Consider the following 12,109-nt stretch of genomic DNA (forward strand, 5'->3'; position numbering starts at 1 on the left):
TTGTTCAAGCAGTTGTTCCTTTTGCCTGGAATTCCTCCCCACCCATATCCACATGTCCCAATCTTTCAAATCTCAGTTTAAATGTCACCTCCTCTACAAAGCATTTCCTAACCTTCCTCTTCCTGATAAACTGGAAGCCATTCCTCCTTCCTCTGAACTCCCACAGCACTTGTTTTTATCTTTGTTTATATATCGATTTCTATTTTGTTGTTATACAAAGCATAAACCTTCTGTACATGTTTTATCTCCCCTACTAGAAGAGTGAATCTGTGTTATATTCATTTTTGTGCCTACCACAGTGGCCTTGCACACAGTGGGTGCTCAATAAATATTTACCAAATGAATGATTCACTAGAAAATTAATGCCTAAGTGGATAAAATGATTGAAGGAAAACCCAAAATGAAAGCTTTGGATTGCCAGTTAACACTTTGCTCTCTCTTTTCCGTATTATTAATATTTTCACAAATAGTTGTTATTTGGTCTTAAAATCTGTGTTTGTATACATGTATGCATGCATGTGTGTGCATAATACATACACATATTTGTTCTCATACTGGACATCTTAGATCTGACTTAGGTTCTTTAAGGTAATGCTTATGGCCAAAATCACAAATATTCAAAATTACAAATTTAAAACTCATTAAATCACCTGGAAAGTACAGTAAGCATAGCACAGGTATATCACATTCTACACGGTGCCAACCATGAGAGAACAATACATTTCGGTTTCCCATTCGGTTCCCTATGTAACCGTTTACATTCGGTTCCCTATGTAAACATATGGGGAGTTTACATAGAACTCCCCACTATGTAAATCATTATTTTTTGCTCCCTTGTAGTCTTTCTTGCAAATTACATACTTAACTTGGATTGTATTCCATTCTGCAGAGGTTCAGTGCACAGCCCCAAGGCACAGTACCAAACCTCAAAGATACAGTCCCTCTGCTCTAGGGTTCCAAACGTATCAATTCCACTTTTTGCCTTTCACCTTCTAATTAAATTATACATATTGTAAAGCATTCCGTGTTAAGGTTAATCATCAAAGGTCTCTATCATTCTTATCAACCTTCCAACTAAGTCTCCTGCTACCCATTGACTTCTTACCCAAGATAACTCTCATGACAAGGCCACAGCGATTGCTTAAGTAGAGACTGGGGTTCATTTGGGGAGCTTTGAAAACATTTTCAAGAGTTTGTTCTGTGCAACCTTGTCCATAAATACTTCTTCCTTCTTTCGATTTTCAAAGCATGTATAATGCGCCCTGTATGCTGCTGCATTTTGTACAAGACTGTAGTTCTTCTTTGCTTTCCACACAGTAGCACACTACTGCAAAAATTGGTGTACTTAGCTTGAAGGGATCAACTGAAAACACTTGAAAAGCAAACACCGGTGGAGCGAGAGGTTAAGTACTCAATATTCATTCCAGCGGTGTGAGGGCGCTCGTGGACCACGGACCCAGCCCTCCGCAGTAGCAGGGAGCCAAATGCACTCGTGTCATCTCTTAAGAGATGTCCCATCATTCCTAACTTTCTTGTCTCAAAAGTTAAGGAACTCCCCTTTCCAGACCTTTCCCCAGGACCCGCCTCGGTCCTCTACAACGCCCCTTTGCTAGCTGGGCATCTTCCGTCGGTCGCCAGCCCCTGCTGAGCCCAGCTGCCTCGGGGCCTGAGGTTTTTATGCATCTCCTTTTGATTACTAACTAAGCTATCCTAAAGTGCCCGAACATCACGAGCGCGAGAGAAAAAACATACTGGTATCTTTAACGCTTCGGACACACCTCGTTTCCTCCGTTTTAGGAGCGGAACCCAGTTCCTGGCGAGAGAGACATCCCCCTCCTCCGCCTGCCGAGCCGGGGCCGGTTCCGAGGCCCCCACCCCAGCCCCGGCCCGCCCCGCGCGGCTCTGCGCATTCCTCTCGCGTCCGCGGCACCACGCTGGCACCACTGCCTCGGGCGAACACTGCCGAGCCCGCCCTCGCCACTCACCTAGCAGCTCCGCGATGGCACTGAAGGGTCGCGTGTGGCTGCTGGAGTTGCTCTGGAGGTAGCGGGGGCTCATCTGGGGGCGAGAGAAGGTCCCGTCCCGCGTGAGGCCTCGGCCCGCCGGGCCCTCCCCGCGCGCCCCCCGCGCGCCCCCCGCAGCCCAGGGGCCCGCGCGCGCGTCCGCCCCCTCGGGCCCCGGACCTACCGTGCTCAGGCGGATCCCGAAGGCCTGCGGGCCGCCGCCGGGCCGGGCCAGCCCGCAGCCCGGCGCGCCAGGACCGGCGGGGGCCCCTCGGTACAGGAGCATTTTTTTGGCCGCCAGGGTACCCGTCTGCTGCCGCCGGACCCCTGGCCCGGCGGTCCGGGACTAGCCCTTGCTCACTCCCACTCGCAGCTGGCGGCGACCGTCCGGGACCGGCCCTCCCTGGCTCCCACTCGCAGCTGGCGGAGGCGGGGCGCGCTCCAGCCACCTGTCCCGGGCGGGAGGGGTGAGGCCGGCTGAGCCAAGCGGCGGCTCCGCCCTGTCAGCACCTCTACCGACCCGGCGACTGCTCGGGCTGCCTCTGGGCCGTACAGAAATATGGCGACCTCCTGACAGCCGCTCCTTGATCCCCGCCCCTAATTAATTCTTGGCGTTTGCCATAGGCCAGGCCGCCGAGCGGGAAAGCGCGGGGGCCGAGGGGAGGGCGCGTGGGGAGGGGCGTGAATGAAGCAAGAGGAGGGAGAGCATGTATGGGATTTCTGGAACCTAGTCCCGCTTAAGCTGCATGACTAACAGACAAGATAAGACAAGTCTTTCAAGTTCTAAAGACTACAGTGTTGCTATCTGGGAAGATAGCAAGCTCGCCTGATGGGAAAACATTCTACCTACTCTGCCTCAAATGCCTCCAGAAGCACCCAGAACTTTCTGGAAGGCACTTAGCAAACTATCTCCAAAGTCTTGCTAGAATGCACAGGGACGGTGTTTCTAAAAGGAGAAATTTGATTCACTTAAATACCGCCAAGTAGGGGATTGGTCGAGTTATGAAGTATGCATAAAATGAAATGCCGTGCAGTTCTTAAAGGCCATGTTTGTAGATAAGTATGTGTTTATGTAGAAAAATATTCATGAAGGAATGAAGAAAACAAGGAGTTACAACATATTGTGGAATGCATGATGCCTTTTCTATTGCAAAAACAAGTATATGTGTATGCATATATACATATAAATGCATACATACACACATATACACACATACACACAACAAAAACCACTTGATATACAGCAAGATGATATCTCTGGGTCTTGAACTAGACACTTTTTCCTTTTTTCTTACCTGTATTTTCTAATGTACTATAAATATACCCTGATAATAGAAAAATAGATTCGTTAAAAATATATGTAACATTCTATGGCATGAATGAACTATAATTTATTTGACTATTCCTTTATGGTAATTTAGGTTGTCCTCTTTTTTTAATTTTGACAATACAAAAAATGCTCCTTCACACACTCATGTACAGGTCATTAATTTCTGATACTGTTATCTCCACAGAATGAATTCCAAAAGATGAGATTGCTGCATCTAATAGCATGTGCATGGTTTAATCTTAATAAATGCTGTAAGATAGGCAATTTGCCCTCCCAGCAACAATTGGCGCTATTTTGCCATGTTCATAGCACTAGATGGTCCCAATCTTTTAACTTTTTGACAGTCTTTTCAATAAAAAATAGTATCTCCTCATTGTTTTAATTTGCATTTTCCTGACTACCAGTAAGGTTGAATATCTTTTCAAATGTTTAGTATACATTTGCATCTCCTCTTCTATAAATGCCTGTTTATGCCTTGGAGCATCATTTTTTACCCCCACTGGGTGCTTTACATCTGTCTATTTTTTAGTTATCTTTTCTTCAAATTTTTAAAATACACAAAAGTACAGAAAACAATATAATGAATCCCATGTATTTATTACTCAGATGCAGTAATTATCAAGACTGCCACACCTGCTGCAATGGACTGAACATTTGTGCTCCCCAAAATTCGTATGTTGAAATCCTAACTCCCAATATGATGGTATTAGGTATTAGGATTAGGAGTTGAGGCCTTTGCCAAGTAATTAGGTCATGAGGGTGGAACCCTCATGATGGGATTAGTGCCTCATAAAAAGGACCCCAGAGAGCTCTCTCACCCTCTTCCACGAGGACTCAAGAAAGGGTCTGAATTCTGCAACCCAGAAGAGGGACCCTACCAGAACCTGACCATCTGCTGTTAATACGCAACCTAGTCTATGGTACTTTGTTAACAGCAGCCAGATCTGACTAAGGCACTTGTTTTCTATATCCCTTTTCTTCTTCTTTTTCATTTCTGTAAGCTGTGAGCATTTCAGGGCAAATCTCAAACATCATGCCATTTTATTTTATATACTTCAGTGTTCTTTAAAAACATGTACATTTTCTAACAAACATAACCACCATGCCACTTTTATACCAAACAAAGTTTATACTAATTCTTTGTTATCTTCTAATACCCAGTCTTTTTTTTGAGACAGGGTCTCGCTCTGTCACCCAGGCTTTAGTGCAGTGGTACGATCTTGGCTCACTGCAGCCTTGACCTCCTGGGATCAAGCAATTCTCCCAACTCAGCCTCCTTAGTAGCTGGGACTACAGGCATACACCATCACACCCAGGTCATTTTTTTACTTTTTATATTTTCTAGAGATGGGGTTTTGCCACGTTGCCCAGGCTGGTCTCAAGCTCCTGGGCTCATGCAATCCACCTGATTTGGCCTCCCAACATGCTGGGATTACAGGCGCAAGCCACTTTGCTTGGCGCAGTCCATATTCTGATTTCCCCCAATTGTCTCAGAAATGTCTACTTACAGTTGGTTTGTTGAAATCTAGACTCCAAGTGCACACATTGCACATGGTTATGTGTCTTAAATCCATTTTAATCTAAAAGTCTCCCCTCTCTTTTTTTTTTATTCATGCTATTGATTTTTTTTTTTTTTTTTTGGTAGAGATGGGTTCTCCCCACGTTGCCCAGGCTGCTCTTGGACTCCTGGGCTCAAATGATCCTCCCACCTCGGCCTCCCAAAGTGCTGGGATTACACGTGTGAGCCATCGTGCCCAACCCCTTGAGTTGTTAAACAAACCGAGACAGTTGGACTGTTGAATGCCCTACGTTTTCATTTGTCTTGCTTCTTCATGTTACTTAACTTGCTCCTCTTGTTACAGGAAAAAGTGTAACTTAACTATAAACCATAAATTGTCTCTAGAGTCTTAGAGTCTAGTACAATGTTTTCTAAATAGGAATGCTCATAGATGGTGCTATATAGTTCCCATTGCATCACATCAGGAAATACATACTGTGCAACACTTAGACATGTTCAGATTCATCATTGACTTCAGGGAGAGGCAGCCTGAAGCTTCCACTATAAATTTCTCCACCAACCTTTTACTTTATGGTTTCATTGTCTGAAAAACATATGTTATTAGGACTGTAAAATTATGATAGTCAATCTCATAATTTCTTCTAATTTATTAACTGGATCATTCTGTATAGAACTTACCCTCATCAACAATGGCTATTTGGTTCATCTGAAATACAATTTATATAGGAAGGACATGATAAATGCTTAACTCTTTACATTTAATTGGCAATTTTTAATGTAAAGAGATGACGTCTGTGATGGATACTGTGATGTGTCAGCCCACCTCTCATTTCAATAAAAGACTTGTTGACTGAGCTGCTAGGAGAAATGTTGACAGACTGCCTTCAGCTGTTAGCCCTTCAGGGATTGCTTCAGGTAATCTCTGTTTACCCAAGGTCACAAACTTTTCTGGGGCAGCCTGCAGTAACTGATCAAAGATGGGGTATGAAGACCTGACTGTCTCAACCCAATTTGGGACAACTGGGAAGGGTCATTCTAACTCCAAATCTCTCTGTGGGGTTGGCTCTCTGCTGTTGAACCTGCATTGTAGCTCAGTGTTCCCCTCTGCCCACACCTACTTCATTGCACAGATCCTAATCTAAGAATACCTCTTAATAAGCACCCTGCACAGAAAGCTCTTTCTTGGAATCTGCCTCCTGGGGAACTCAAACTGTAACACTTGAAATTGGGAGTGATCCAAGAAATTTGGGACTATGATGATATTTGGTAAAAGGTGAAAGAGTTATATGATCTGAAGAGAAACCAGAGCATTTGGATGATATTTGGGAGCTAAATCACTTACTGCCCTGTTGGCAATAAGGACCATATCACAGAGTGGATGGAGTACAGATAGCCCCCTGCCACAAGGCAGCAGTCCTATTATTGTTAAAACTTCCACCAGGTGGTGAATTGGAATGGTTAAAGGGAACGTATAATCTTCTGTGATGTTTCAAGTGTTTGAGAAATATAGAGGAAGTAGTAGCTATAAGACCAATGGAAAGGCAAGGTAGGAGGATCACTTGAGCCTAGGAGTTCAAGGCTGCAGTGAGTTATGATCATGCCACTGTACTCCAGCCTGAGCAACAGAGCGAGTCCCTGACTCTGAAACAAAGCAAAACAACAACAAAAAGAACCAATGGAATTTAGTGGTATTGAGCTCTAAAAAGGAGTAAACTCCCAATGGAGAAATAGAGACACATTTGCTATGTCAAAATCAGGATGCTGCCCGGGAAAGAATGAGACCCTGACACATGGTTTGGGGCTATCTAGATTGATGCTACCAAAATCTTGAATCCTTAGATTTCCCTGAACCAGCTGAGCCCATAGAACTGGTGCAATTTCCCTATTGGTAGTACCCACGCCCGCCCCATCCTCTTGCTTGCAGACATGCAAAGCTTCTCCCCAACAAGACAACATGTGCTTTCCCCTCCCCTCCTTGCCATTAGGCTTATAACAAGGGCTAAGGCACAGCATGGACATGTGAGACTTGATCAAGGAGAAGAGCGATTGTACGTCAAGAAGCTGCAAGATACCCAGCATGGATCCGCAGGAACTGGAAGGGTTCACATGGAATTGAATTCTGAGACTGCTTGATCAAGAGAGCTAGACTATAAGGTGGGACAACAGGCAGTTTATCAATTTTGGAGCACTACTCTGGAATACAGGATTTAACGCTCTGGAAAGGACCACATGAGGTAAAGCAGTCTCACAATTAGATGACCCCTTGAAATACACAAAAAGTGATGACCCATGCTAAGTGAGGTTGAAATGCCAGCATTGCTGTGATAGTAGTAGAAGAAAGGATGAAAAGATTCAGAAGTGAGCCTACTGTAGTGGATAGATCAAACAAGCCTGGAAAACTCAAACAGAAAAACCCAGGATACACCATTTATCAAGGTGATAAGGAATGTGCTAGCAAGAAGGGCACCAGCACCACTGAGAAATTCACTGGTGGCTCTCTCTGTAGGTTAGGCTTGATGGTGGAGAGACCCTTCCAACTACGTTCATTATAGCAGGACTCTGAAATGGTAGAGATCCTATGGCTGAGTTCACTATCTAAAGTCAGGTAGGGGCATGATCATAATGAGTGGCAAGATTGAAGGAGCAGCCAGAGGAGACTGAAGTACAGTTATGGAAATGGTAAATAGAATATGGCCTCCCTAGGGGAAAAATAGATAGGCAGGGATAATAAGTGTCTATTCTGGAGAAGTTTAAACCAGAACCCTTATGTCTGGATCAAGCACTCATAGTCTTCCTTGCAGAGTGACCCACTGCCATTTCTTCCTCCCTAAGCACAGCACAACATGTTGAAAGCTTTACTCAGCCCTCACTCTTGTTTGACTCAAGACTCTTCACCTCTAGAAATGCCCATTTACTGCCTTCAAAAAGATGTGCTTGCATGGCCTGTCTTGCTTGCTGTCGGGCATGGTGTATCAGCGTGTTTACTATTATACTTGTGCGATTTGGTGTTTAAACAAAAGCTTTGTACCCTCCTGATTGGCAAGTGAGGTCAGAGCCCCCCTCTCGGCTCCTCTCCAGCTCCCAACGACAGAGGCAATTCTGAGGGGCCAAGGCAACTGCTGAAAGTCCAGGGTTTGGCCTTCCCAAGGCCCTGCTGCCACTGCCCAGCAATAAACAGAAGCAGCAAACAAATCAATACAAATCCATCACTGTGGCTCCACGGGGCCCTAAAAAGGCCATAATGCAAAGTTCCTCATGCTTCACCACCAAACAGGGCTCTAACAGCAGCTGGCACATCTGTGAGGGAGGATCCCAATGAACAGAACCTGGAAGTTGGTTCAGCATGGGGGCCTGTGGTGAAATCCTGAGTTTTCTGCAAAATGAGGAACAGGGAAATGCTTCAGCAGGGTGTGGCAGAGCCCTCTGAGAATCCCTAGCATGACTCTGCCTTGGGGCAGAGCTTTGGACCTCCAGGCCAGCCTCCACTACCCCTGATCCAGGGCCTTGGGTCTGAAGCACTGAGCTGTCTGTATTACTGTTTTTATTTCAAGCTGTCCCTTCTCCTAGGCCAGGCTGAGTTCCCTTAGCTACATTCCCATCACCTGTGGAGGAACCCTGGAGGAGCTGCAGAGGCACTTGGAATTTCCTCCTGGTCAGTTAACCCTGTAACAAGTAGCTCCAGTTGTTTGACACATGCATGTAATCATTACCATGCAGACCGTTCCAGCATGTGTTTGGGGGGGCGGGTGTTTCTCCTAACACCTTTTGACCCATTGGGGAAGTGTCACAGGCCACGTTCCCAGGGAAGCAGGCTCTGAGAACTTCATGGGTAGGAGGTTTATTGGGGAACACTGTCAGGATCAACAACTGTGGGAAGTACAGAAAGCAGAACTGGGCAGAGGAGGAAGTGGGACCGGAATGCAGCCATGACAAAGGCCTCAGGGGATCCCAGGAAAAGCTCAGAGTTTCCCAGAATTGTGGCAAGGGGCTAGGCATTTATGCTCCTCCATCAAGCAGTCATGGGATGCAGGCCACCAGCTGGGAAGGATACATGACCTTCGACATGGCGGCTGTCTTCAGTCAAGGGCCATTCCCAGAGACGGGCACAGCTGTGCGCTGTCAGCCATCAGTGCACCCTACAGCTGGGAAATGATACTTCAGTGCTCAAGGGGAGGGGTGGAGGCGGGCAGTGCCAGGCATTCAGTTCAGCAAGTTGCTTCCCCTCTCTGGGTCCCAGTTTGTCACCTGTAAGTTAAGTGGCAAGGGTGAACTCTAGGATCCCTTCCAGTTCCAGGGCTCTATGAATCCACTGGCCATCCCCTCTGGCTCCACTACCACCCCCTTCCTAATAAGCTGTCCCCAGTTTGGCATCTCACCTCGTCTTACATGTTTGCAGCAGCTTCTCATTGATTATGACACAGTCCAAATTCATGAGGTGACTTGCAAGGCCCTCTACAATCTAGCCCAATGCTTCCCTACAGCCTCCTTCCTCATTACTTATTCTCCACTGTGAACATTGTGTTTCCATCACACTCTCCTCTCCTTTTCTCTGCTCTTTCAGTAAGGATGTGTCTTTTATGCATTCATGAACAGGGTATAATGGAAAGAGTTTGGAGCCAGACCTGGGCTGGAATCCAAGTCCGGCTCTCATAAGCTGTGTGAAATTAGGCAGGTCACTTACGCTCTCTGAGCCTATTTCCTCCTCTTCTGATGGTTGTTTCAAGAAGCAAATGAGATAATGTAGGTGAAGTGCCTAGCACAAACCTTAGTAGAGCTCAATAAATGTGAGTTCTCTTCCCTTCTCCCTTTGTTGAAATGGTTGAACCTAAACAACATCATCCAATGATTAGTTTCAAAAATATTTTAGAAGAATAAATGCTGTATGTAATTTGGTACCTTTCTTGCTAGTCCTTCACTCAAGAAAAATCAAGTCACTCTGAATTCTTAGTCTGGCACCAGATAAATTCCCAGACTATGTTCAAACTGCTCGCTGGACTGCAACTGTCAGTGTCCAAGGCCTCTCGGCCCTAGTCATAAGAACATGAGAACATAGATGCCTTTTTATTCCTTTTGCTAAGAAGCATCAGCTGGCATCACCTGGGAACTTGTTGAAAATGTATATTCTCAGGCACCATCACCCCAGACCTGTGATCACAAACTCTGGGGATGGACTCAGTAATCTGCGTGATATCCTGGGTGATTGTGATGCTCGCTGGGGTTTGAGAACCGCCACTGGTCTAGGGCTTGGGGCTCATCTTGGGCCACGTGCTCCAGGGTTCCCTCCACCACCCTCTCCCCACCCAAGAAGAGGGAGGCATGTCAGCAGAAGCTGGATAACTCCAGAGGAAGTCGAGCTTTTGTCAGGAGACCTTGGGGTAGCCAGTGCTCTTTGACAACTGTAGGAGCCTCAGGAACAGGTTGTGGAGCGCCACTCATAGCCCCGCCTCCCAGAACTAGAACCTCCTCCAGGTCACATGGTACAGTCCCCACCTCTGCACGAGGCCTCGCAAGACCAGAGACCCCTGACCTTTAGGCCTACTCTGCACAGCCCCTAAAGCACTAGTTCTCAAAGTGTGGGCCCCAGACCAACAGCTTTCCACCATCTTCCCACCTGGGAAGATGTTAGAAAAACAAATTATCAGGCTCCACCCCAGACCTACTACAGGTGATTCTGATAAAGGCTCAAGTTTGAGAACCACTGGCCTAGACTTTGCAAATGAGTTTAACTTAGTTTGCTTTTTACGCCAGATGCTGTGGCTCATGCCTGTAATCCCAGTACTTTGAGAGGCCGAGATGGGCAGATCACGAGGTCAGGAGATCAAGACCATCCTGGCTAACATGGTGAAACCCCGTCTCTACTAAAAATACAAAAAAATTACCCGGGCGTGGTGGCAGGCACCTGTGGTCCCAGCTACTCGGGAGGCTGAGGCAGGAGAATGGTGTGAACCCAGGAGGTGGAGCTTGTAGTGAGCCGAGATCGCGCCACTGCACTCCAGCCTGGGCGACAGAGTGAGACTCCATCTCAAAAAGAAAAGAAAAGAAAAGAAAAATACCCAAGCATGGTGGCATGCACCTGTAGTCCCAGCTACTTCAGAGGTTGAGGTGGGAGGAGTGCTTCAGCCCAGGAGGTCGAGGCTGCAGTGAGCAGTGATCACCATTGCACTCCAGCCTGAGCAACAGAGCGAGACTCTGTCTCTTAAAAAATGCTTTTAAGACCTTCCCATTCTCTGGCTACTTCTTCTTTACTACACAGGAGATAAAAAGTAAGACAAAGACTTGCTGATGAGAGGATCTAGAAAGCTGTGCTTCCTAATTAGGCGAAACTCCTTTTCCACTCTTCTCTTTGGATTTGTCTGTTCTGTCCACTTGTTTTGAATGGGACCTGTGGCTGGTCCAAGTTGATGTGTACTTGATACTTATTTCTCCAATGGCTTGTTGCTACTGGTAAAAGCCTTGGCACACAACACAGAACACTTGGACTATAATACAAACAAGCATTTCGAACAGAGATTTAAACCACTTTCATGACATCCACTGGCATGGTATGTTTTACAGCTCTGATTTCAGTTCCAGTTGTGAAGACTCAGGGATTTCAGAAAATAAAGAAAATAAGGGGCAGAAGTGGGGCGGCCTACTCCCCAGCTGGCAGATAAATTAGAGATCGAAACAGATCCAGGGAGCTCAATTAGTCAGGCTTTTTTATAGTGAAGGGGACAGGGGATGGGGCTTGGGCATGATTCAGCTGAGGAGCCCTCGCTGAGGAAGGAGAAGAGTGGGACATGGCCGGGCTGGCTGAGGGCATGCATAGGAGACACTGGAGCCTCAGGAGAGCTCTGTGGGTGAAGCCAGGAGGGCAGAGCAGAGCCAGGGTCTCAGGCCTAAGGTCTGAAAATGTGGCCTGATAAAGGACCTCCCTCCCCAGCCAGAGCCATGGCTGCATGAGAGCCAAGTGGGCAAAGGTGTGCCCTGAAAACAGAGGCAAAGGCTTGCTGGGGGAGATGTCAGAACTCACCCTGTTAGTCTGAGGGAGATGACAAGAGCAAAGTACTAGTCTCCTTGTACTTTCCCTCTCAGCACCCTTGTGCCTCAACCAGGTCTGCGTGCGCCCCTTCCCTTTTCCCACTTGGAAGGAAATTATCACAGAGACCAAGATGAACCCCTGGAGCTCCACACCACTATCCAGCTCAATGCCAAGCATAAGGCCTTCCTAAAGAAAGCCACTCTCCTGTTTGAGTTTTGTTTGTTTAAAAGGAACTC

The 12,109-nt window shown here is 46.6% G+C and overlaps 1 protein-coding gene across 2 annotated transcripts in view; it reads right to left on the reverse strand.

The window, feature by feature from the left end:
- Positions 1–2,363, reverse strand: part of MORC4 (MORC family CW-type zinc finger 4) — a 61,989-nt gene extending 59,626 nt beyond the window's left edge. For both annotated transcript variants that reach the window (XM_050777312.1, XM_050777310.1), the window contains exons 1-2: positions 2,188–2,363; positions 1,986–2,058 (exon numbers count right to left, since the gene is read on the reverse strand). In XM_050777312.1, the coding sequence (XP_050633269.1) occupies positions 1,986–2,058; positions 2,188–2,289 (175 nt within the window). In that variant the 5' untranslated portion in view covers positions 2,290–2,363. The remainder of the gene's footprint in view (positions 1–1,985; positions 2,059–2,187) is intronic.
- Between the last annotated feature and the right edge of the window lie 9,746 nt (positions 2,364–12,109).

The sequence above is a fragment of the Macaca thibetana genome, chromosome X (genome assembly GCF_024542745.1).
Source record: "Macaca thibetana thibetana isolate TM-01 chromosome X, ASM2454274v1, whole genome shotgun sequence".
Taxonomy (NCBI): domain Eukaryota; kingdom Metazoa; phylum Chordata; class Mammalia; order Primates; family Cercopithecidae; genus Macaca; species Macaca thibetana.